The 24,440-nt window shown below is 43.9% G+C and overlaps 3 protein-coding genes across 6 annotated transcripts in view; 1 reads left to right on the top strand and 2 right to left on the bottom strand.

Annotated features, from left to right (window-relative positions):
- Positions 1-24,440, bottom strand: part of LOC116569631 (retinitis pigmentosa 9 protein) — a 177,383-nt gene that overhangs the window by 6,842 nt on the left and 146,101 nt on the right. The window lies entirely within an intron of this gene.
- LOC116569632 (retinitis pigmentosa 9 protein-like) lies at positions 1,308-12,933 on the bottom strand. Of its 3 annotated transcripts, none has more exons than XM_032306017.1 (4): positions 12,229-12,933; positions 8,225-8,255; positions 6,968-7,097; positions 1,308-1,761 (listed from the first exon to the last, which is right to left on the bottom strand). In XM_032306017.1, exons 1-4 carry the CDS (start codon positions 12,398-12,400, stop codon positions 1,684-1,686), a joined length of 411 nt encoding a protein of 136 aa, XP_032161908.1. In that variant the 5' UTR covers positions 12,401-12,933; the 3' UTR covers positions 1,308-1,683. The 3 variants fall into 3 exon arrangements, with proteins under 3 accessions (XP_032161908.1, XP_032161909.1, XP_032161910.1); XM_032306018.1 differs by having other exon boundaries at positions 12,274-12,905; XM_032306019.1 differs by lacking the exon at positions 1,308-1,761 and adding an exon at positions 2,732-3,076 and having other exon boundaries at positions 12,274-12,905.
- Positions 16,143-24,440, top strand: part of FKBP9 (FKBP prolyl isomerase 9) — a 39,048-nt gene continuing 30,750 nt past the window's right edge. The window contains exon 1 of one of the 2 annotated variants that reach the window (XR_004277109.1): positions 16,143-16,835. Coding sequence is in view for 1 of the 2 variants with exons in the window: in XM_032306008.1 (XP_032161899.1) it covers positions 16,609-16,835 (227 nt within the window). In the remaining variant the exon portion in view is untranslated. The remainder of the gene's footprint in view (positions 16,836-24,440) is intronic. The other variant, XM_032306008.1, reaches the window with a different exon arrangement.

Below are 24,440 nucleotides of genomic sequence, written 5' to 3'. Positions count from 1 at the left end.
GATCATACCTGAACTGAAGGCAGATGCTTAACCAACTGAGCCACCCAGGTGCCTGACATTATGTCCTCTAAAACATAATTCCTGGGGTACCTGGCTGGCTCAGTCAATAAAGTATGCAACTCTTGATTTCAGGGTTGTGAGTTCTAGCCCCTGGCTGGGTGTAGAGATTACTTAAAAATAAAATCTCAAAATATGTAAATAACAATTTCTAATGACTAAGTAATCTGCATTTACAGAAATTTATGTTGATATGTTGGACTATTAAGTTTACCATTTTTCTTTTGTTTACATTGTTTTAATCATAAATTATAAGAATTATCCTTATATATACATATCCTTATTCATAAACAGTTATGTACATATTGATTTTTCTCTTATATCCTTAAATTTCTTAAATGGGAATTCTGAGCCAAAAAAAATACAATTATCTTCAAAGTTTTTGAGATTTATCACCAAACTGTATTTTACATAGTATCTATAAAAACTGACATTCCACCTAGGTTATTAAATAATTTCAGATTATTAAATAATTATTAAATAATTAATATTAAATAATTTCAGATAATTAAAGCCATAATGTTTTAAATGTCTTTTTTTTTTAAAAAGAGTTTATTTATTTGAGAAAGAGAGAGAGAGCATGAGCCGGGGGAGGGGCAGAAGGAAAGGGAGAAGCAGACTCTCCGCTGAGCAGGGAGACTGATGTGAGGCTCAATTCCAGGACCCTGGGATCACGATCTGAGCTGAAGGCAGATGCTTAACAAACTGAGCCACCCAGTTGCCCCACAATATTTTTTTTTAAAGATTTTATTTATGTATTTGACAGACAGAGATCATAAGGAGGCAGAGAGGGGGAGGACACCGAGCAGAGAGCCCGATGCGGGGCTCGATCCCAGAACCCCAGGACCATGACCCAAGCTGAAGGCAGAGTCTTTAAACTACTGAGCCACCCAGGCACTCCTGCCCCACAATGTTTTAAATGTCTTAAAAACTTTAGTGAATGTTGGCCCCAGTTTGATATATGCTGATAATCTCAGTATACTTAGACATTATTAAAATAAAGTAAGGGAATGATATACTATTTTACTGTCAACTAAAGAGCATATACAATTTATATAACACTTCTAGCTTATAATTTCTTTATTTATTTAAATTAAATTTAATTTATTTATTTGACAGAGATCACAAGCAGGCAGAGAGAGAGAGAGGGAAGCAGGCTCCCTGTCGAGCAGAGAGCCCGATGCAGGGCTTGATCCCAGGACCCTGAGATCATGACCAGAGCTGAAGGCAGAGGCTCAACCCACTGCCCTTCTAGCTTATAACTTAAAGACATCTAGTCTTTAAAGACTGGGAAACAAAAACCCTCATGAAAACTCATGAAACATGAGTTTTTATATAAGTTAAAACAAGTGATTGAATAATTAACAAAGTCTGCTTTAGAAAAAGAATCATTCCCAAAGTATAAACAAATACACTTTAATAAAAACTTAGTTTTTTGTTAACTGTCACACAAATGTAATTTAATAAGAGATGTAGTCAACACCAGATACTCTGGCGAAAAAGCTTCTGTGAATGTATTTTACGTGAACTTCCAGTTCACTGATTACTGCCTGTTTCATTAATATCTACTATTTTTGAGGAATGTAAATTGACAAGGTGGGGTTCTACTTACTACTCTGAACTGTTCTAACTTCTGGTTGCCTTTGATAAAAAAAGGGCATTCTTTGTTGCCTGTTCGGTGACCCTACTGTTTACACCGCCAACCTAAAAACAAAGGAAAAAGGGAAATATGTCTGTAAGATAACAATTTCATTTAATGAAGATGAAGTATCAGTAGATCATCTTAAAGTTTTTCTTCATTAAACTCCAATTCTAAAAGCAAATGCAATGAGTGGATAAACCATGTAAGATCCTAGGAAATAAAGGGGAACTAATTGCTTCCCCAAATAATCTTTATTCATGTAGCTTTAGGAATAAATATCACCTCACCAGATAGGTATTAAGTAATCCAATGTAAAAGTACTATAGAGTGAAATTGTTTTTAGGCTGTAGCTTATAGTATTTTTCAAAGGGGAGGTCTCTTCTATTCATCAAGAGACTCTTGATTCTCATTTACAATTTTAGACACTAGAGCAAATAGCTTCTTTCTCTGATTGAGTAAATAACTACAAAAAAATCCCTCACCTTTAATTAAAGCAAATCAGAAATTATCTTACAATGTTAATTCCATTAGCACTCTAATATAGCCTCACCTGCTGAATAGGTGAACCCGTCCTTTGTAAAAAGGTTTATTATTAGAAGAAGACGGCCCTAATGAGGAACTGGGAGGAGGCATAATAAGAAAATGCACACACACATTCCTGGGCAAAAGAGGGAAACACACACCTTCATGGAATTTCAGTGACTACAGACTTGGCATCAGGCATTGATGTGGGAAAAATGAAGTGGTGAAAAAAGCAGGAATGGGTGAGATCCTTGTTACTTCCCTCACCTGTTTTCATCCTCTCAAAACCGTCTGGATTTGGGCGCCTGGGTGGCTCAGTGGGTTAAGCCGCTGCCTTCGGCTCAGGTCATGATCTCGGGGTCCTGGGATCGAGTCCCGCATCGGGCTCTCTGCTCAGCAGGGAGCCTGCTTCCCTCTCTCACTCTCTGCCTGCCTCTCTGCCTACTTGTGATCTCTGTCTGTCAAATAAATAAATAAAATCTTTAAAAAAAAAAAAAAAAACGTCTGGATTTGAGGCAATCAGGAAGTCATATGAGTGGTGAGCTAAGTGAGACCCTCTGTTTTTGGACATTAAGGAACTCCAACCAAGGAAGTCAGGAAGCAAGAAACAGGAGTAAGATCAGCCAGGTCTGCTCTGTGCTGACAGGTACTCAAAGTATGAAGTGAAGAGAAGGGATGTTCCCTTTTAATTCTGAGGGTTGGATACAGGAAACCATTAAAAAAGAATGAAATCTGGAGATTCTTTGTTGATTGCCTCTGAGCTGTCCCGGTCTTTAACTCCCCAGAAATTTAAAGTTCAGGAAAGAAGGATTATACTCCTTCAAACCAAAGTTCTTGGTGTTCAGAATTCTGTTACTGTTAAAGGGAAGGTGATTCTTGTTATTCAAAATGCAGTCATGGGCAAGCAAAATCAGCAACACACGGGAGACTGTTAGAAATGCATAGTGTTAGACCCATCCCAGAAATGTGGAAACACACAAGAATTTTAAGATTAGTTGGTGATTCATAGACATATTAAAGTTTGAGAACCACTGTTCTAGATAACACTACAATCAGGAAAATCAATGAAAGGATGTACATGTACATGTGTCTTTTACCCCATTTGGGATGAGTCAAAATTTTGTGGGGCCTGAGTTTAAATTATGGTGGGGGTTCTTTAGGAAAAAAAAATATCTTGCCTTGGCAAATTTCACAAAATTATATGACCATATCAACACATCATTATGTCCCCTGCAGGCCCTTGAAAATTAGAAGTGAGTAAAACTGGCTATGGTCCCAATCCAGACACTTATTTTCCAAGTCAATGCAAGTAACAATAAAATGGTAATTGAAATGGAGGCACGTGAGTGGTACAGTTTGTTAAGCATCTGACTCTTGATTTTGGCTCAGGTCATGAGCTCATGTGTTGTAAAATCAAGCCCTGGGTAGGGCTCTGGGCTAGCAGGTAGTCTGCTTCAAGGTTTTATCCTTCTGCCCGTCTCTTCTCCCACTTAACCATGCTCATTCCCATTCTCTAAAATAAATAATATGAGTAACCACCTCATAAAACAGAGCAGTGGTTTTCAAACTTAAAAAAAAATAAAAAAATAAAAAACCACAAACCTGTAGATTTCCAAGTAAAGATGACAAACTAAACACATTTTTACTTGCTTTAATTCTCTTCCTGACATCCCATAAAAATGACAATGAAGAAGATTCTTTTCAAAAGGAATAAGCCAGGAAGCACTTCAAGAATGCCCAAGTGACCTCTATAAAAGCACTGGAAATAGTTGTAAACTTGCCCAAATCAACTTATTTGAAACTCTAGAAATTAACCAAAGGTTTGCCACAATCTGAGGAGCATTCATTCAAGAAAAGCTAGTGAAGTTTGGTAAGAACAGCAGGATTTCTGGCATTTTAACCAGACCTACTCCCAGCCCTCTCTCCTGATCTCCATAATAATCTTAAAAACCAACAGCCTTGCAACCATGACAGCTATGAAAAGCAAGAGTCCTCAACCCTCAAGGGGGTAAGACCAGGTTACGAGCCCCCCAAAAAACCCTAATCCCAGAGCATAGAGCCACACTGACAGCATGTTGTTGCTATGTAACCAGTCATACAGCTCTTCCTAAAGCCCAATCCCTCAGGATATTTGTTGAAAACAACCACCTGGAATTGTTTAACATCATAGTTGCCAATGGCTGTGATATCATTTGATAAACAGTAACCCAGCTAAAAATGTGAAAGATCTGGGGAGTGGGATGTCCATAGAGGGCTTTCAAAAATTCTGACACAATCCTGGGAAGCTAGAAGGCTGTGTCCATGTGCCAACATCTGTTACATTCTGTTTTTTTTTTTATTAATACTCATCCTAATGGGTATGAGGTGATATTTCGCTGTAGATTTGATTTGTATTTCCTTAATGATTACTGATACTGAGAATCGTTTCATGAGCTTACTGGATATCTATATGCCTTATTTAGAGAAATGTCTATTCAAGTCCTTTACCAAATTTTAATCAGATTGTCTCTTCATTATTTTTAGGAGTTCTTTATATATTATAGATATAATCCTTTATGAGATATGATTTGCAAATATTTTCTCCCATTCTGAAAGCTGCCTTTTTACTCTATTGATAAGGTTTTTATTCACAAAATTTTGAAGTCAAATTTGTCCCTTTTTTTGATTGTTGCTTGTACCTTTGGTGTTTGATCCAAGAAATCACTGCCAAATCCAATTTTGTACAGCTTTGCCCTATGTTTTCTTCTAAGAGACTTTATAGTTTTAGGTCTTACACTTGTCTTTGATCCACTTAAGGTTAAATTTTGTATATGGTATTAGATAAGGGTCCAACTCATTCTTTTGCATGGGAATAACTATTTTTTTTTTTTTAAAGAAAGACTGTCCTTTCCCCATTTAATGGTCTTGGCTCCAACATAACAAGAGATCATAACAAAAAAGATGACTCAACATACAGGAAACAGAAGATTCAACAGAGGAAAGAAGCTAAGGGAAACTTAGCTTGACACTAAGACACTAAGATGTTGTCTTAATTCAGGGTTCCCCTAACACAAAATAGGAATTTATTTTCTCACAGTGCTGGACACTGGAAATCTCCAATTTGGATGCCAACAAGGTTGTTTTCTGATGATTACTCTACTGACTTGTAGACAGCTATGTCCTCTCATAGCGTGTCCTCACACTGGAGACAGCAAGCTCTCTGGTCTCTTCTTAAGAGGGACTAACACATTGGGCACCTGGGTGGCTCAGTGGGTTAAGCCGCTGCCTTCGGCTCGGGTCATGATCTCAGGGTCCTGGGATCGAGTCCTGCATAGGGCTCTCTGCTCGGCAGGGAGCCTGCTTCCTCCTCTCTCTCTCTCTGCCTGCCTCTCTGCCTGCTTGTGATGTCTCTCTGTCAAATAAATAAAATAAAAAATCTTAAAAAAAAAAAAAGGGGGGGACTAACACATCATCAGAGCCATCCTCATCATTCATCTAATCCTAATCACTACCCAAAGACCCCATCTCCAAATACCATCCCACTGGAGATTAGGGCTTCAACATATGAATTTGTACAGGGACGCAAACATTCAATTCAAAACCCAAAGTGAAGGGAGATCTCTGGATGACAAGCATGGGAGCAACCATTGTCAAAGGATGAAATTAACAGAATGCCTTAAGCATGTGAAGTTCTTAAGATTGAACCTTTAGAACAATTGGAGTAAAAATCAGTACATGGAAGCCAAAACCAATAACAGAATAAAACAAAATGCACACATGCACACACAAATACCAAAAAACAAGACAACCATTAATCCAGGGGAAAGGAGGGAAGTCTTCAGGATGCATGAAATGAAAAGTAATCAGTTTACTATATGATTCAGCTCTGGATATTATCATAATGAAATAAACATCAAAGACTTATCTAACCAAAATTATGAAAAAACCATTTTGGGGAAGATGGGATATAATAAGGGTAGATGTGTGTGGTAAGACCAGGAGAGAGCTAAATTCTCATCTTCCATTGTACAATGTCAACAAATAACACCTAAACCTGAAAAATCAATAAATATGTGATCTTAGACATATGAGATAAATATCAAAATAAAGTAAAAAAAATCTATAAATGGAAATGGAGAAAAAGAGACTGGAAACTATTTTAATTATGTGTATGAAGAATCTTTGGACAAACAAATGTCTTTAAAAGGTAGCAGTACCCTTTCTTCAAATACCATCTTATGCTAGATGAAAAGTGTTGTGGCCCTGGTGGGGTGGGGGCATGCAAGAACAACACACCATTGTGGACCCACCCTCTGGGCTCACAGCTCTTTCCAGGTTACATGGTTGAAACCTTAACACCACTGATACGGGGGTGTGTGGTGAATGATGATGCAAGACCCAAAGGGACCTGCCTTCCAATACATCCCTTGTCCTTCCTGGCATTTCTACTACGGAATATCCTTTTTGTTACTGGAGTATTGCCGAAGAGTGAACTCCAAAGGCAGCTATGGTCCTGTGGGCGACCACTGACTGCCCTTCGAGTCAGAAGCTCTGGAGTTAAAGTTCTCCTCTACCTCTTACCTCAAACTACTAACACATATGCAGATCGGCTTCCTTAACTATAAAACAGAGATTATGCCTTGACTTAACAGGGCTGCGGTGAGAACAAATTAAATAGCAACAACAAAAAAGTAAACACGCTTTGTAAATCGTGGTGTATAACTTGCGTGTACAGAAGAGCGTTACTTGCAACTCTCCTGTACTCACACTGCATAACTTTGACTTCTTTCTCCAGTGGCATCCAAAGTCCTTTTGTTGGTGCGTGAGCCAGAAATTCCCTGGCATTTTCATTGCCTGGTACATCTGATATACAGTCTTCTGGCTTAGTCTCAGCTTCCTAAAAAACGAAACAGCATGTACACGACATGGCAAAAAAGCCCAGGAATTCTCTCCTACCTGCTTCAGAACACAGCACTGCCTGGCTTTCTCATGGGCTAGACATGCCCATATCATCCTAAGTCACCCTCTCAAGTACTAGAAAGAAAGACAAATTATACCTGACAGAAAAAACCAGAAATAAATGTACCAGAAGAACTATGTCATGAAAATGATTAAAAATGATATTACTAGTATCGTTCACTTAAGAATGATCTGTGAGCTCCAAATCCTGATTCTAGATCACAAAAATTAGATTCAATCACAAACTTTTCTGCTACCTTAAAGGCCTTGTGGAATAAAGCAAAGTACAGAGTTAAACAAGATTTTTTAAAATAATAAAAATAACATGTTAAACTAAAAACAATTATTATCCCTTGGAAACCACTGTTACATTTTATAATCTCATATCTGCTGTATTTATGAAGTGTGTTTTACCACCAAATAACTTCGTTACACAATTAAGGTGCTTTTTTTTTTAACCATCTGATTGTTTTCAGTTCCCATGAATATTAAATTTATAATGGAAGAAGGTTTTGTAACAATCTTTTCTTTTCATTGAATGTGAGCAAGAAGAAAGCTGTTCTGGCCTCCACCGAGCCCTCTAGGTCTTCCTTCTGCAGAGACTGAACTCTGGGGCCAGGTGCTGCCAGGGGTGGAGGTAGACAGGGGGGTGTCCTGCACCAGAGGCTGGACCAGGAGACCTTCCAGTTTCCCCAGAGACTACTGTTCTCTGAGCTAATGATACTCAGGAAACCAGCAGCAAGTCAGAGAAGGAGCACAGCTGTGAGAAGATGCAGCCACAGCGAGAGAGAGGGAGGGAGAAGGGGACTGAGCGCCGAGGAACATGCGGGCCTGCCACCGTTTCTTAGGGAACAGACACACGGCTGGTTACATTTCTACAAAGGCACAGGCTGCACACAGAAAGCCCAAAGTGTATGAACCGACTGGCATCTGCAGGAAGAAGCAGGGTTCCATAAAAGGACGTTCAAAATCACATGCAACAAGTTTTCATAACAAGTTACTGAGCCTGAGCACTGAGTCAAATATGTCTAAGAGGATGACCAAACGCACAAACTTCACACTGACCTTGATAAGCCCAGGAGGAGGTTTTTCATAACTAGAAATGAAAAGAAAAAAACATCATCAATCATGTTAACAGGAATGTAACACATTTTAGTGAGCAAAAAGCAACTGTAGGCCAAAATAAAAAGGATATTTTTAGTAAAACCTTAAAAGTACATTAAATCGAAAGCAGTTAATAAAATATGCCCAGCAGTCAGAGATCCCATATAAATAAACTGATGCTATACCACATCCTGCAGAGATCCAGAACTGAAATTCACTGAGGTAATAACTAGGTGTCGGAGCACAGTGACTTTATTGTTGAAGAAGAGAAAGTAAGAGATTGCAGGGGAAATGTTCAAGAAGACCTGTGAGCTAATCATGATTCCAAACTGTCACAGCTGTCAGGTTATTTACCTAGCAAAACATCCACTTAATCAACACTGAAGAGGCGCATGGGGGAGGAGGTTAAGAAGTCTTTTCTAACTTGGTTGGGGGCAGCATGAGCGGGGGAGGCAGGAGGGACTGTTGGAAGAGAAGGAAATGGAGTTGATCTGTCCTAGAGGCTTCCTCTCCCATTTCCCTGCAGATCCTGGTTCAAATCCTGCCCACCACCCTGCCTGCAGAGTGAGCCATCTGCTCCTCAGCTCTCTGACAGCCTCACTGGACCCAGGGTCCAGCACCCTTGCCCGGTGCCTGATGACAGGCAGCATTCAGCAAGAATGCTGCTAGAGTAAGCAGGGAATGGACTTTTCCTTTGAGCTCTCAGACCACCCCCGCCAAGGGAACATATACAACATGCCTATGCAACCAATTCATTTTCACTTCCCATTACTCTGCCGGAATTGCCCCAAAAGGCTTCTGGACTCCAAATCTGGATAATTAGTACCAAATGCTCATGTTCACTTTTCAGTGCTGACCCACTTCTAGCTAGAACATACACCACGTGGGTGTTTATTTGGCTTTTAACTGTGAATGCCTATGGGACCATGAAGGAAAATAAGAATGAAAAAAAGAAACGTGATAACCAAACATCCTGGGTCCATTTAGCACCCCCACAAAGAACATTTTACTGAGGACATCTGGGCATAGCAGCTGGCTTAAAATTGTGAAAAGATTCTAGAAACTTGGAAATGTGAGAGATTCAACATTGCTGCACCCAGATGGTGAAGCAAGGGTGAGTAATTAGGTGTTCTATAATGAACAGATTTACATTTATGAACAGATACACATCAATAAATCTTTAAAAAGTGAATTATATATTGACATGGGGCAAGCTCCATAACAGTTTAAATTAAAAAAAAAACAAAGTGGGGGGAGGAGATATGGAACAAAACAATGTATTTGGTGAGTTTCTATTTGTGTGCATGGGAAGAAAGAGACTATATATGGCCACACAGATACATACCTTTTAGGTACCTCTAAAGGATAGCAAAGAAACTAATTACATGCTTGCCCCTAGGGAAAGGAACTAAGGATAATAAATGGAAGAGATCTTTGTTTTTCATTCTATTCAAATCTACATGCATTAACTTGCAAAATGCTTTTTAATTGCAAAAGAAAATTAAATCAGTGGTAACTACATTACAGCTCTGTCGGTATAAACACAGGTTAATATATTTCTGAAAGAAAAACCAAGGTAACTTAGGACTAAGAAAGAAAAATGGAGCCAAAAATATGCTATTAAGAGTTCATATCTGCTATAGAGTTATATATGCTAGATTTCTGTTTTAATAATGCTATTTCTGTAATAGTTTGAGGAATATAACCTCCATTCTAGCCCTAACTTGATATTTTCCTACTAGAAAAAAAGAGCGGGTACAATAGGCAAAACTAAATTTGATATTCAGGTAGTATTAAAGATTCCATATAAAAGCTTACTCCTTGTAGAAGTAATCAAATATTGTGCTAGGCATGTTGTTAGGTACTAGAAGGGAGAACTAAGGGCATAAGGATATAACTAGTTAAATCCAAAAAACATATGAAATGAAAACTGCTCTCAGGATACGTGGGTGGCTCAGTTGGTTAGGCATCTGCCTTCGACTCAGATCATGATCCCAGGGTCCTTGCTCAGCGGGGGCCCTGCTTCTTTTTCTGCCTGCTGCCCCCCCACCCCCGCTTGTGCATGTACACACACACTCTCTCTCTGACAAATAAAATAAAATAAAGAAAACTGCACTCAGAAATGACAATACATCTTTATAATTGTCCTGATACAAGGAAATAATCTAACTTCTTGGAGTAGGTAGAATTCTAGCAAGAGAATTTTTCAGTTTTAAATCAGCGTTAATGTGAATCCTGCAGAAGGAAAGTGAGGCAGGGTAGAAACCTCATGGGCTTTGGAGGTAAAAACCTTTAGTTTGAATTACGATTCATTCTCACTGTATACTTTGGGCAACTGACTTATCCCACACACTTCACAATGCTGGCTTCAGTCCTTTGCTGAAGACAAGTCCATGCTCTCAAGAACCTTATGAGGCACCTCCGGACTGGAGCACTAGCATCACAGAGGCCAAGATCTGGGGCAACAGAGGTGGAAGAAAACAGGGCAGGGAGTAAATAACAAATGCCATGAGTCTCTAATCTGGAGTTTTTCTGAGCAGAGGAGGATCTGCCCCATGAAGACTACATAGTAAACAACTAGGCATGAATAGATTTAGCTTCTAAGGTGTGGTACAGTGATTTTCCAAAGCAAATGCTTAAAATATTTTCCAACACAACATGGTGACATAATCTAGGAGAACAATGGAAATCTGCACAAATTGGAGAAATGATATAGTTCATCTGAAGCCATTCATTTAAAATACTGATGCCATGGCTTATGCACAGAGACCAAAGGGAGTTTGGTAGTAGTCTATGAATCCAATAATCCAGTAATACATCCTATGAGCCACAGGAGTTGTACAAAAACAACATATGGCCAATTAAACAGAAATCCAAATTCCTGAAAAATATGTAATTGTTATTGCCAAGATGAAAAGGAGTGTGATGGAACTACACATTGTGAAATCTTTAGCAATCACATTCCCTAAAAAATCCCATTTACAACTGTTCTCACAAATATAAAGGAAGGTAGTTGATGGCTCAAGGGTCACACTGAAAAGAGCAGGCCAGCCTCCAACAGTGCAATGCATTTTGTGTCAAAGCTCCCAGGTTAATTATAAAGAATCTGAGTCCTTTGTGGATTATTCCTTACATCATCATCATCTTAGCTTAGGTAATGCGAGCGCCTGAAATAGAATCGAAGTATGTATGGAAGAACTCCGTGAGCACCAATCTTACAAGTCTGCCAGCTAACTAAAGAAACACAGAATCACAGAAAAGAACTGAAAGGTCATGACTCCACCTCCTACCTGAGGTTTCAGTCTCCTTTCCAATCCGCCCTCCTCCCGCGGCTTCCAGACTCTCCCTGATCCCGCTGGAGCTGGGGGCGCACGGCGCCCCTTTCGGTCAGGCCATGCTGACCAGCAACCCCAGGAGACTCTGGTCCTAATTCTTTTGGCTGAGCTGGAATTGGCCTCTTTGTAGCCCCCACCCGTCTTGCTGGTAAAAGCCCTCAGGACTGAAGAGAACACTCTTCCGTCTTTGGGATCTTTAGGGACAGGTCCGTCACCCCATTCTCCAGCCCTCTCCTCCCCACTGCACTAACGGTAGAGGACGGCGTGTTCTCTTCCCTTCTCAGCGGCAGATGAAGAGAATGGGGGGTTATCCGGTGCCCGGCGGGCCCCGTGAACCGACCACCCTGAAAGGGCAGGACGGCAGCGCTCACCGCACCTGCCGCGTGTTCAGTCCCCAATTCCCCACCCAGCGACCACGGAGTGCCGCACGGTCCTCAGCGCCACGCAGAGCCGCGGCCGCACGACCTCGGGCGGGGAATAAAGCCCGAGCTCCCCTGCCGGGCCAGGCCGCTCGGCGCGCCGGGGGAACGGCCCTTCCCTCCCCGCGGAGGCGCGACTGCAAGTCCGGGCGCCAGCGCCGCACGGGTCCCCGGGAACCCAGCCTCCCGCGGCCCCGCGGCGCCGGCTCACCGCGACCCAGCGCCTCTCGGAGGAGCGGGGGCGGCGGGAACTCACAAGGACTCCAGGTGCTTGAGCTGCTGCAGCTGCTGCGCGTCGTGCCGCCGCCGCTTCTGCTCCCGGCGCCGCTGCAGCTCCTGCTCGGCCGGCTCCCGCGGCCGCCGCACTCCCCCGGTCCCCGCATCGTCGCGCCCCGACCGGGACGACATCGCGGCCCGCCCGGTGAGGTGGCCCGGCGGCGCACCTCAGGCGGCTGAGGCGGCGAAGACGGCCCTTCCTTCACGCCGCGGCCGGCCGGGCCCGCAGCGCCCCCTCCCGCCACCCGCCCGAGTAGGGCCCGCTGTCCCCGCCGAGGCCTCGTGGTCCCCGCCTCCCGTCAGGCCTCCCCGCTGCCTCCCGTGTAGTGGCCCCAAGTCCGCGCTGGGAGCTCCCGGGCCCCGCCGCTAGGCCGACCGGGGTCGGAGCTCGCCCCCTAGCGGCGGCCGCGAGCGGGGCGGTGGAGGCCTGCGGGACGGCCGGGGAGCCCCGCCCCCTCGCGCGCGCCCCTCCCCTGGGAGGACCCGGGGACCCGAACCCGGAGGCTTTGCAGCCCCCCTGGCTAGACACTGGCTGTGATACTTGGTGCTGGGGTTCACCCAGCTTTGAAGAGAGCAAGACACCTCAGAGTAATTCTCTAATTTTCCAGCGCTTGGTTAAGACAGAGCCAGCCTGCAGTCTATCTTGACAAGGTTTGGGTGCCGGCCGGAAGGCTGTAGACACTGAGCGCTTTTTATGTGCTCATCACTGAGCTGAGCCAGTAAGAAAAGTTGATTTAATCTTTAAAAACTTACTAAGCGCTCTTATTACCCGTATGTATTACCCTTCTTTTATAGATAAAGAAGCCGAGAGAGTTAAATAACATGCCCAAGGATGTCGCAGTATAAGTCATGGAGCCAGGCTGCGAATTGTTAAAAGTGCTTAACTAGGTTGTATTTTGTAAATGCATCTGATATGTTAAGTTCCGCTCAGTATTTTAGCTTTAACATAATGGAGGAAACCACAAAGGAAGTAAAAGTAACAGGATAGGGAATGTTCCCCTCAAATGGGGCGTTCATACTTAAAATATATAAGGACCTCCTTCATATTTATTAGAAAAAATCCAAATGAACCAAAACACAAAGGCTATGAACAGAAACACATGTTACACTGACGTGTCCCAGAGCTTGGAAATCTGGTTTCCTTCTGAAAGGGAACTGTTGCATGAACCAATCCAGTTGTTGGGCCAATAAGTGGCCTGTAAATGTCTTGCAAGATGTTTTCATCTAGTCAAGGAGAATATAGTCTAAGGAAGATATGATTGAGAAATAAAAAGTGTGACTTAATTGTATTACAGAAACAAGATGGTCTATAGAATCTAAAAAAGGAGAACCAGGGAAAAATATAGATGGTGTTTGTCTAGCATTGTCTGCTGAAGACACAAATTATATAAACACACGAGTGTTCTGAACACTAGAGAAATATGCCATTGAGAATGAGGCATAAATTTGACCAACCCTAGCCCCATCTTTTCTTCTTTAATTGAAGTGTAGTTGACATACAGTATTAGTTTCAGGTGTACAACATAACGATTCAACATTTATATACATTAAGAAATGTTTACCTTGATATGTGTAGTTACCATCTGTCACCATGCAAAGTTACGACAATATGATTGACTATATTCCCTGTGATGCATTTTTCTTCCTTGTGACTTATTTATTTTATAGCTGGAAGTTTGTGCCTCTTAATCCCCTTCACCTATCTCACACATCCCCACCCCACCCCTGTAGCATCCACCAATCTGTTCTCTATGAAACTGTTTCTATTGCTTTGTTTTTTCTTCTAGTTTCCACATGTTAGTGAAATCATGGTATTGTCTTTTTCTGTCTGACTTATTGCACTTCATATAATACCGTCTATGCCCATTCATGTTGTCAAAAATGGCAAGATTTCATTCCTTTTTATGGCTGAATAATATTTCAATTCTTTATCCATTCATCAATGGATGGACACAGGTTGTTTCCATATCTTGTTTGTAGTAAATAATGCTGCAAATTTTGGCCCCATCTTAAAGGAAATACCTTTCAAGACTCACCAAGCCTCTGTGCTCTGATTCCATTCTCACCCAGCACCATCCTGAAAGTGTATTATACCAGATCCTAATATGAGGAGAATGCTGTTTTTCTCAGATCTGAGTAATGGGGTGAGTGGAACGGTGGGTCTCCTCCGGTAAATTAGTAACTTGACATTGCAATTTGTAATCTAATATCTTATGACTTTAGTTATTGTGGCAAATGGCATTATCCAAGTCCCCTGCAATAATCTCTCTCATTTGTTTCCTACAAATGATCTTGATACTCCTCCCATAGAGAGGTGGGCTCTATGCCTCTTTCCTTGAATCTAGACCAACCTTAGTGATTTTATTGTAACCAGTAGAAAGTAATGGACAGTTACTTTCATTAATAGGAAGTGATGCCTCATTATTTTTAAGATTAGATCAGAAGAGATGATATAGTTTCCACATCGTTCTCTTGAAATATTTCCTCCTAAAGCCTTCAGGAATGTAAGCTGTTCCATTGCTCTGAAGCCACCATACCGTGAGGAAGCCCAAATTAACTCATGAGGAGAAATCACATGAAGAAACCTTGAGATTCAATAAACAGAGGGATGCCTGGCCAGACTCCAGTGCTTAACCACCCCAAACCCAAGTAGGACGACTCCACAATGCAAATCAAAGTAAATCTAAGGGTCTCAGATCAACCAAGCTGAACCAGAATTTTTCCTCCCATCCTCAAAAGGCTTTGTTGTTGACCAAGCTATGCCCCTAAAGTAAAAGAAAAGAAGGAAGAAGGAAGAAGAAGGAAAAGATAAAAGGGGGGGGGCAAAAACCAGATGTTCTCCAACCAAAACCAGTGACCTTATAGCAAGCCATCAAATAATCTGAAAACCTTAGGATATACTTCTATGCAGCAACCAAGTGAGCTGGGTTTCTCTCACTTTCAATTTTAAGAATCTCGACCAGCAATTCTTTCTACCTATGGGTCCTGTTCCGTGCTATAATAAAAACGCCTTTCCGCATAAAAACAAACATTTGCTCACATTTTATTATTTTTGTAGTTATATCTATAAATTAGATTGGTGCCCAGTTTCTCTCTCTCTCTCTCTCCCTGTGTTTGCCAGGTTTTAGTATAGGGATAGTTTGCTTCCCAGAAAAGCTGAGAAAGCCTTGGTGATTTGCTTTCATTAGTTCAAAATTTTAATAAGTAAGAACAACCAATTCTAAGCTAAGAATTCGTTTAAGTACTCAAAAGAATTTCTTGGGGTTTCTGGATCTTTACTGTGAAGTCCTACCTAGCTTAGTCACGTGTGTGGGACCATGCGCAATCTTTGCTATTACTTTGCTATTAAGTACTAGCTCACAGGGACGCCTGGGTGGCTCAGTTGGTTGGACGACTGCCTTCGGCTCAGGTCATGATCCCGGAGTTCTGGGATCGGGTCCCGCATCGGGCTCCCAGCTCCATGCGGAGTCCGCTTCTCCCTCTGACCTTCTCCTTGCTCGTGCTCTCTCTCACTGTATCTCTCTAAAAAAAAAAAAAAAGGAACTAGCTCACAGTCCATCCACTAATGGCTTGGGGAACAGTCACAGTAACTTAAACCCCTCTCTGGAGAGCTATCAGGGGAGTTTCAGAATACACGCCTCTCCCTTTCTCTTTAAGTATTATCCTGAAAACAAAAACAAAAAACAAAAAACCCCTGAAGAATGTTTTCAGTCTTTTTCATGTAGAATTCATTCTTGTAACTAAATTAAAAAAACATAATAATCTAAATTTCCCTCCCTACTCAAAGCAGCCAGCAGTAATTCGACCCGCGGCCACGTAGGAGCCTCTGGTGGCGCTAAATCTGGAGAGTCTCCAGGGACAGGCGGAGGCCGGCCACTTGGCCTGGTTGGTAAACGCTTTTCCTTTTTCAACTTTGGGCCGAAGCCCCGTCCCGAGGACTTCACGATTTCTCCCTCGAGGACAGGTTCCCTCTGAAGCTGCCAGCCGGCTTCCCCTGGCGGGCCCGCTCACTGGGCAAGCTGGGCAGGGCAGGGCAGGGCAGGGCCGGGCAGGGCCCGGGCGGCGCGGGGCGCGGCAGGCCAGCCCAGGCGCGCGTCTGCGGCTCCTCCCCTCGCTGGATGTGGCCGGGGGGTGGGGGGCGGGCGGTGAGAGAGGGGGTGGCGGCTGCCGCCCGGGGAGGGCCGGCAGTCTTTTCCACGTTTGCAAACGCCGCGGCGCGTCCAGCTCCGACCCTCGCCGCCCGAGTTCCGCACGCCCTCGCCGGCTCCACGTCGCGCCCCGCGCCCGCCCCTCGCTGCTCTCCTCGACGCCCCTGATGGGGTTCAGGGCCCGGGGCTGGCGACCCCCGCCGCCGCCGCTGCTGCTGCTACTGCTCTGGGTGACGGGGCAGGCGGCGCCGGTGGCGGGCCTGGGCCTCGACACGGAGCTGCAGATCGAGCGGCGCTTCGTGCCCGACGAGTGCCCGCGCACCGTGCGCAGCGGCGACTTCGTGCGTTACCACTACGTGGGGACATTCCCCGACGGCCAGAAGTTCGACTCCAGGTACCGCGCCCCAGACGCCCGGCCGGGCCTCAGAGGCAGCAGCGCCGGCTCTCCCGCTTCTCTCTCTCCGGACAGGCCTTTCCCTCCCGACGGACCTCCCCCGGCTCCGCCCCGCGAATCCCGCGCTCCTCCTCCTCCTCCTTCTCCTCCTTCTCCCCCAAAGCCCAGGGACCCTAAACCTCTCCGCGGTGGGGTGAGCCTACCGAGCCTTACGCTCCCCTGGTCCGCCGGCCTGGCCCTGGAGTTTTGGATAGGACCTGGCGCAGAGAGGCTGGAACTTCCTGTCCTTCCGGCGCATTCACGCAACGTGAAATCGGTGTAAAGTGGCCCCTCTGCAAATAGACCTCCACCCCAAGAGTAAATGTTGATGTCTGTCTGCCACCTCCCTTTCCTGGCCTTTAGACAGACAGGCTCGTTGAATCAGATGATGCGTCTCACTGTAGATGATGATGGTGGTGGTAATGGTGACGATGAGCTGATGATAGCAGCCGTTAACATTATGGAGCTATTACAATGTGCCAGGATAGTTCTAAGTGCTTTCTGTACAATGAACTCATTCATTTCTTACAACAGATCTTTTAGGTGGGGACCATTATTTTGCCAGTGAGGTCGCTTGAGGCCACTGAGGCTAAGAAACTTGATTAAACGGAATCCGACTGAAAACCCTGACAGTCCAAGTTCAGGGTCTGTGCTCGAAGGTACTACTGCCCTTCATATTTGGCCACTGGGTGGCCACTGGGTGTGGGCAGGTCACTCAGCTTTGCCCTGGGGCCTTGAACCATGCCGAGGATTCCCTCCCTCATCTCTGTCCTGAGATCGCAGTACTTGTTCCCAACTTGTTCGCAGCTTCTCTCCAGTGGAGCTTTAGGGTTAAGGGACCTTTTCCTCCAACCTACAGTCCGCTCTCCTACCCAAGGCTTTGTTACAAACCCAGGTCTGTGCCTGCACTTCTCTCAGTGAATCACCAACCTAGGCAAAGAGAACAATTTGTTGAGCCTCTGCCCTAGGCTGTGCAGGCTCATTCCAGAAGTCATCTTTTAAAAAGTACTTAGAGCCTCTCTTGCCTTTTTTGGAATTTCGGACAATGAATATACAAAAGCAGTTTAGCATGCAAATTGGTACATAGGCAAATGCTTAAAAATGGTCCTTTTTTCTGTTGTTTCAGTAGTTTCTTTTTATTTTTAACAGCTTTACTGAGATATAATTCACATACCATACTATTCACCCATTTAAAGCATACGATTTGGTGGTTTTTATTATATTCATAGATTTGTGCAGCCATCACCGCTGTCTAATTCTAGAACATTCTCATCACTCCAAAAAAGAAAGGCTGGACCCATTAGGTCACCTCCCCCACCCCAGCCCTAGGCAAACACTGATCTACTTTCTATCTCTATATGGAATCCTATAATTTGTAGTGATTTGTATCTGGCTTCTTTCAGCATAATATTTTCAGGGTTCATCCATGTTGTAGCATGTACCAGTACCCCATTCCTTTTTAATGGTGTATAACATTCCATGGTATGACTGTACGTATGTTGTTTATCCATTCCTCAGTTGTGGGTCATTTGTATTGCTTGTACTTTTTGGCCAATGAACATTTGTGTGTAGGGTTTTGTGTGGATATGTGCTTTTCTTTCTTTTGGATCTATACCTAGGAGTAGACTTGCTGGGTCCTATGGTGACTGTGTAACTTTTTGAGGAACTGCCAAACTGTTTTCCAATGCAGCTTCATCATTTTATACTCCCACTGGCAATGGATGAGTGGTCCTAGTTCTCCACATTCTCCCCCAACAATGGCGATTTTCTTTTTTATTCTCGCTTTCCTAGGGGATATGAAGTGGTATCTCACTGTGCTTTTGGTTCACATTCCCCTAATGACTAATGATGCTGAGCATCGTTTTATATGTTAGTTGGCCATTTGTATATCTTCTTTCATCTGCTTCTTTAGTTAGAAGATAATGAAGAAATTCCTGCTCGTGCTGATGGTAATTAATAATTCCCACTAGAACAAGTTGTCTGGTACTTTTCCTCTCGCTAGTCATGGCAGCCACTGTGAGGCAGTGTGGGACAATGGAAGATATCAGAAGGAGGCACTACCATCCAATCAACAAATGTGTGTGTAGTGTCTGCCCCTGAAGACAGTGTCCTTCACTGTCCTACAGCTTGTAGTCCGGGCCATGGTGTCGTATGATATATACAGAAAGAATAATAGCATACACTTTTGTCTGTTATGTAGAGTTCACACAGTTCTTACCATAGACCTTTCAATGTATGAATTCATTTAATCTCAAAGAAATTCATTAACCTCTCAAGACAATGAAGTAGGTACCTTGACAACAAATGAAGAAACGGAGGCTTGGAAAGTTCAAGTAATTTGCCAAGGGTCTTGGCTACTATGTCGCAGAGTGAGGTTTTGAACTTGAGCCGCGTAGGGCCAGACTCTGTTGTCTGTGGTCCACAGTCCATGCATATATATAATGAAAGAAGGGCAAGGAACTATGGAAACACACAGAAAACTCAAACCGTGTGTTGCATGGGGTTGGCGAGAGAGAGAGCGTGGTCGGGATGAAATTCCAAGATTGCAAGGCTAAGACCTGAAGATGATTAAAATTGACCAGGGCTGGGGCACCTGGGTGACTCTTGGTTTTGGCTCAAGCCCTGATCTCAGTCAGGGTCATGGGATGGAGCCCCACTGCGCTCAGCATGGAGTTGGCTTGAGGTTTTCTCTCTCTCTCTCTCCCTCTGCCCTTCTCGCTCATGCTCTTCCTGTCTCTCTAAATAAATACATAAATCTTAAATTAAAAAAAAAAAAAAAAAGTGACCAGAGCTGAGCTGAGGGGTGAGGGCTGTAGAGGGAAGAAAGAATGTGGCTGGTGGAGGGTAGAGCCGATACGGAGGCCTGGTGGTGGGCAGTGGGAGTGTTGTTTCAGGGTCTGTGAAAGCTCTTCACTACAGCCCGAGTTTGGAGTGAGAGTTGGGGAGTGTCCGATAGGGAAAAAAGAGAGGCCAGAGGAGGCTGGAGAGGAAGGCTGGGCCCAACTCTGAGGATCTTTTTTGCCTGACTATGGAATTTGGACTTTGTCTAGGACAGTGGAAAGCCATTGAAGAATTTTAATCGGGGGCGTGAGAGATCAAACTTTTCTGTGGCTGCAGTGTGGAGAGTGGGGTGGAAAGGGCAGGACACACAGTAGGTGTTCCACCAGTGTGGGTTTTTCTCTAGGGCCTCCATTTTTGGGGAATTTATGAAGCATTAAGGCACAACTTTGCCATTCCTGCCCAAAAAGCTTAGGGGAGGATAAATCTAAGGTATTTTGGGTTCTGGGTGCTGATTTGGAGGTTTTGCTCAGAAGAAAATAGCCGTCACCCTGACCAGAGCCGTAAGCCACAAAGGGCTCCTCTTTTCATAGAGCTTTCTTCCTGCATCTCTGCCTGGCACTTGGGAGCAGTTAATATCTTTTCAGCTTATGAGCATTTGCACTTGCCAGGAGGCCCAGCCCTCTAGCCCTTGGCAATGGAGTCTCTGTGGGCTTGTTAATATGCTTCTGTGTCTGCTGCTCCAGACCGAAGAAGACAGTAGCTCCCAGGCTGCAGTTTCCAGGGGGCTCCTGCTCACCCTCTCCAGCTCTTGCGAGCTCCTTGTCAGCCACTCCTGATTGAGCTTTTTTAGGAGTTCCATAGCCTTCTTAGCAATAAGGGTGAGGGGGATGGCCTCTTTGCTCTGATTTCCTTCCAGCGACTGAAATTTATTAAGTTCCTGTTATCTTTAACAGGCAAAGCCGTAATCTGGTCAGTTCCTTCACAGCCTCAGGCTTGTTTGCAGACCCCTCAAGGTCCTGAGGCTCAGTAGACATTTTTCTGTGCCTACTGCATGCCCTGTTGGGTGGGATGCTCTCACACGATGGTGTTCAAACTCTGCACGCATCACAATCAGCTGGAGAGCTTGTTCTACCCAGCTCCTGAATCAGAAGGTTTGGGTGGGGCCTGAGAATTTATTTGCATTTCTAAGTTCCCAGGTGATGCTTTTGCTATGGGACTGAGGACCACACTTTGAGAACTATTGCTCTAAAAGAATCAAAGACCTATTAACAGAGGTCTGCTTAATTTTATATATTTATTCATTCAACAAATATTTTTTGAGTATCTACCGTTAGCATCTGGTGGGTATTGAGGGAAGGGGGGTTAAGCCTTGCCCCTTCTGCAGGATTGGTTCTGAGAAGAGCCAGGGAGCTGGGCGCAGTACAGATGGCGTCAAGCGGGACCGGAGAAATTAAGCAGTGATGAGGAAACTGGTCAGGTCATGACAAGGCTCACTTAGGGAGCCTTTAAAGTGTGAATCAGAATAGCGGCCCTTCTATTCAAAAGCCAGGTGATGAATGGGAAGTGACTGTTTGTGTGTTAGCCCAGTGTGGCTCTACTGACTGCAGGAAAAGAGCCTAACATCCAGGCAGGAGGTTTCTCAAGAAACTAAGATTTCTTGAGGCCATGCACCCACAGAGGCCCCTGAGTGGCTTGGTCAGTTAACCATCCGACTCCTGGTTTTACCTCAGCTCATGATCTCATGGGTTGTAAGATGGAGCCCTCCGGTTGCTTGGGATTTCCGCCCCCCTCCTCCCGCCCCCTCCTCCTGCCCCCTGCTTGCACTTGCCCTCTCTCTCAAATAAATACATACATAAATAAAAATATTAAAGTCTCCTGTTTTTTTTTTTTTAAAGATTTTATTTATTTGACAGAGAGAGATCACAAGTAGGCAGAGAGGCAGGCAGAAAGAGGAGGAAGCAGGCTCCCTGCTGAGCAGAGAGCCCCATGCGGGACTCGATCCCAGGACCCTGAGATCATGACCTGAGCCGAAGGCAGCGGCTTAACCCACTGAGCCACCCAGGCGCCCCAAAAGTCTCCTGTTTTTAAAGAACAAGGAAACACCCTGTGAAGACTTAAAGTCATTGCTTTTAATTTTCGTTTGTGGGTCATTGTGAGCAACGGTGCATTTACAGTGATTATTTAATTTGGCTAGATTTTACTGGCTGAGAACTTGTGTAGAATAAGATTTTTAGAGATCTAATATTTTAACTTGTGCAGTTGCTGAAAAAAATATCTACAATAGCCGTGGAATGATTTCACTTGGCTCTGCAAAGTTTTCCTCTTAATGATATTTTAACGTGCCACCTGCTTGCGTTTCAGGGTCTGATCCTCTGTGGAGGCAAGAATGGATGTGCTCTTTCTCGTTTCCCACCTCTTCACTCTTACTCCTTCCTCTCTTCTCCCTCACCTTCTCTCTCTTCCTGTATTACAGTGTCCTTCATTTTTCCATCTGTTAGCCGATAGACACTTCGCCAGTTCATTAAGGGCTTGTCTTTTTCCCCTGCCATGGCTCCTTAGCAACTGGTAGAAGTGGCCGTTTGGGGGAAATAATGTTAGGCAAACATTATTCTGGGTCTGGGAAGCCCAGAGTCACCTTTGAGAGCATGTGGTCTGGGGAGAGAGTTGAGAGGCAAAAAAAGTCAGGTTTTTCAAGTCTGCAGGTGGGCTCAGGCTCAGTGGTAGAATTCAGCCAGGGGAGGGTGTTGAATCTTACCTGGGTCATCTCAGAGCAAGGCTAACAGCTAGGAGGTGACTTTCTGCTTTTGTGCATTTCATGCATGTTTCAGCCCCGTTCATGGATGGCTCTGGCAGGACCACAGTCCTCCTGTCTGGCTGGTCCCAAGTGAGCCAGTCATCTGAGCTGGCCTGAGATTGGGCCAACTTTCAGGCACCCAAAACATGGTTCTCATGCCCAGTGGGCTGGCTTTTTATTTTCTTGCTTCCCTCCTGTTATGAATTCTCAAAATATGGCAGTCTCTTTAACGCTCAAAAAAGGAATTCAGTCTCATGTATAGCATCGTGAATACAGTCAATGATACTGTACTACATACTTGAAATTTAAGTATACCTTATTTATACTTGAAATTTACTAACAGGGTAAATCTTTTTTTGTGAGTTTATTTTTTTATTTGACAGACAGAGATCAGGCAGAGTGTGAGGGGGAAGCAGGCTCCCCACTGAGCAGAGAGCCCAATGGAGGGCTCGATTGGGGACCCTGGGATCATGACCTGAGCCAAAGGCGGAGGCTTTAACCCACTGAGCCATCCAGGTACCTCTAAAAGGGTAAATCTTAAGTGTTCTTACCAGGAAAAAAGAAAGACAGTGGTAAATAAGGGAGGATATGCTAATCAGCTTGATTGTGGTGATATTTCACACTGTTTACATATATCAAAACATCAAATCATACACTTTAAACAGATGTAATTTTTTAAAAAGACTTCATTTATTTATTTGACAGACAGATCACAAGTAGACAGAGAGTAAGGCAGAAAGAGAGGGGGAAGCAGGCTCCCCGCTGAGCAGAGAGCCTGTTGTGGGGCTCGATCCCAGGATCCTGAGATCATGACCTGAGCCAAAGGCAGAGGCTTAACCTTCACTGAGCCACCCAGGCACCTCTAAACAGATGTAATTTTTATTTGCCAATTATACCTCAATAAAATGGGGGAAACGTATCATATTCAGCATTTATTTGTCTGAACTGATTCTAAAATTGGCATATAGAGCAAGCTGACATGTCCTCTCCTAGCTGAGCAAGACTTTAGTTCTAACTGCAGGGCAGTTTTCTCTTCCTTCTGTAATGGCCATTGTTCCTTCGTTTCTGATCCAACATCAAAATAATCTCAGCCACAAGTAGTATAAGCTTATATAAGTTCTTGTCAAAGTTTTAAAACTAATTTAATTTTTAAATGATGTATCCTGTATTACTTTTGCATATAAGTTTTAAAAATCAGGTGAGTAATTCCATAAAGCTTAGAACTGTACTTGCCCAGCTGCCAGGAGAAGGGGCTTGGAGTGGGGTATAGCTGTTTCGGATGCAGACTTTCAAGCTCCAGGCTTCCTTCCCTCTGTGCTGCCACTTTCCACTTTGTACCTCCGCAGACTGGGGAGGCACACGGCTCCACCCTTGGCCAGGTCCCCTTCTGTTTCTTTCCTACAACGGCAGATCCTACACTTTAGTTCCCATTCTGTCTTCTAAAATTTTGTTGCCAGCTTTTGACAGCAATGGTCTCCTCTCTGTTTTCCTAAGTCGTTTGTTTTTTCTGTTTTTTTCTTTTTGTTTTGTTTTTTGTTTTTAATGAAGCAGAGCCTAGGAACTTGGGGAAGGAATAGGCTTTGGGGGCTCTCGGGAAAGAGTATGTTCAGTTTGACACATGTTTTTTTATTTTTATTCATCTATTTTAAATATTTATTTATTTATTTATATACTTTCTACACCCAATATGGGGCTCGAACTCATGACCCCAAGATCAAGAGTTGCATGCTTTTCCAACTGAGCCAGCCAGGGTCTCCATGACATGTGGTTTTTTTTTTTTGTTGTTTTTTTTTTTTTTTAAAGATTTTATTTATTTATTTGACAGAGAGATATCACAAGCAGAGGGAGAGGCAGGCAGAGAGAGAGAGAGAGGGAAGCAGGCTCCCCGCTGAGCAGAGAGCCCGATATGGGACTCGATCCCAGGACCCTGAGATCATGACCCGAGCCGAAGGCAGCGGCTTAACCCACTGAGCCACCCAGGCGCCCCTGAC

Source organism: Mustela erminea, chromosome 11 (genome assembly GCF_009829155.1).
Source record: "Mustela erminea isolate mMusErm1 chromosome 11, mMusErm1.Pri, whole genome shotgun sequence".
NCBI lineage: Eukaryota > Metazoa > Chordata > Mammalia > Carnivora > Mustelidae > Mustela > Mustela erminea.
Note: the sequence above shows the minus strand (reverse complement) of the source record. Positions and strands in the feature narration are given on the sequence as shown.

Bases quoted from the DNA above. Each gene is read 5' to 3' on its own strand.
- LOC116569632 (XM_032306017.1), bottom strand. From the start codon at position 12,400: ATGCGGGGACCGGGGGAGTGCGGCGGCCGCGGGAGCCGGCCGAGCAGG. The intron at 8,256-12,228 runs GTGAGCCGGCGC...TTTCATTTCTAG, and splicing joins CCGAGAGGCGCTGGGTCGCG to TTATGAAAAACCTCCTCCTG. The intron at 7,098-8,224 runs GTCAGTGTGAAG...TTCGTTTTTTAG, and splicing joins CTCCTCCTGGGCTTATCAAG to GAAGCTGAGACTAAGCCAGA.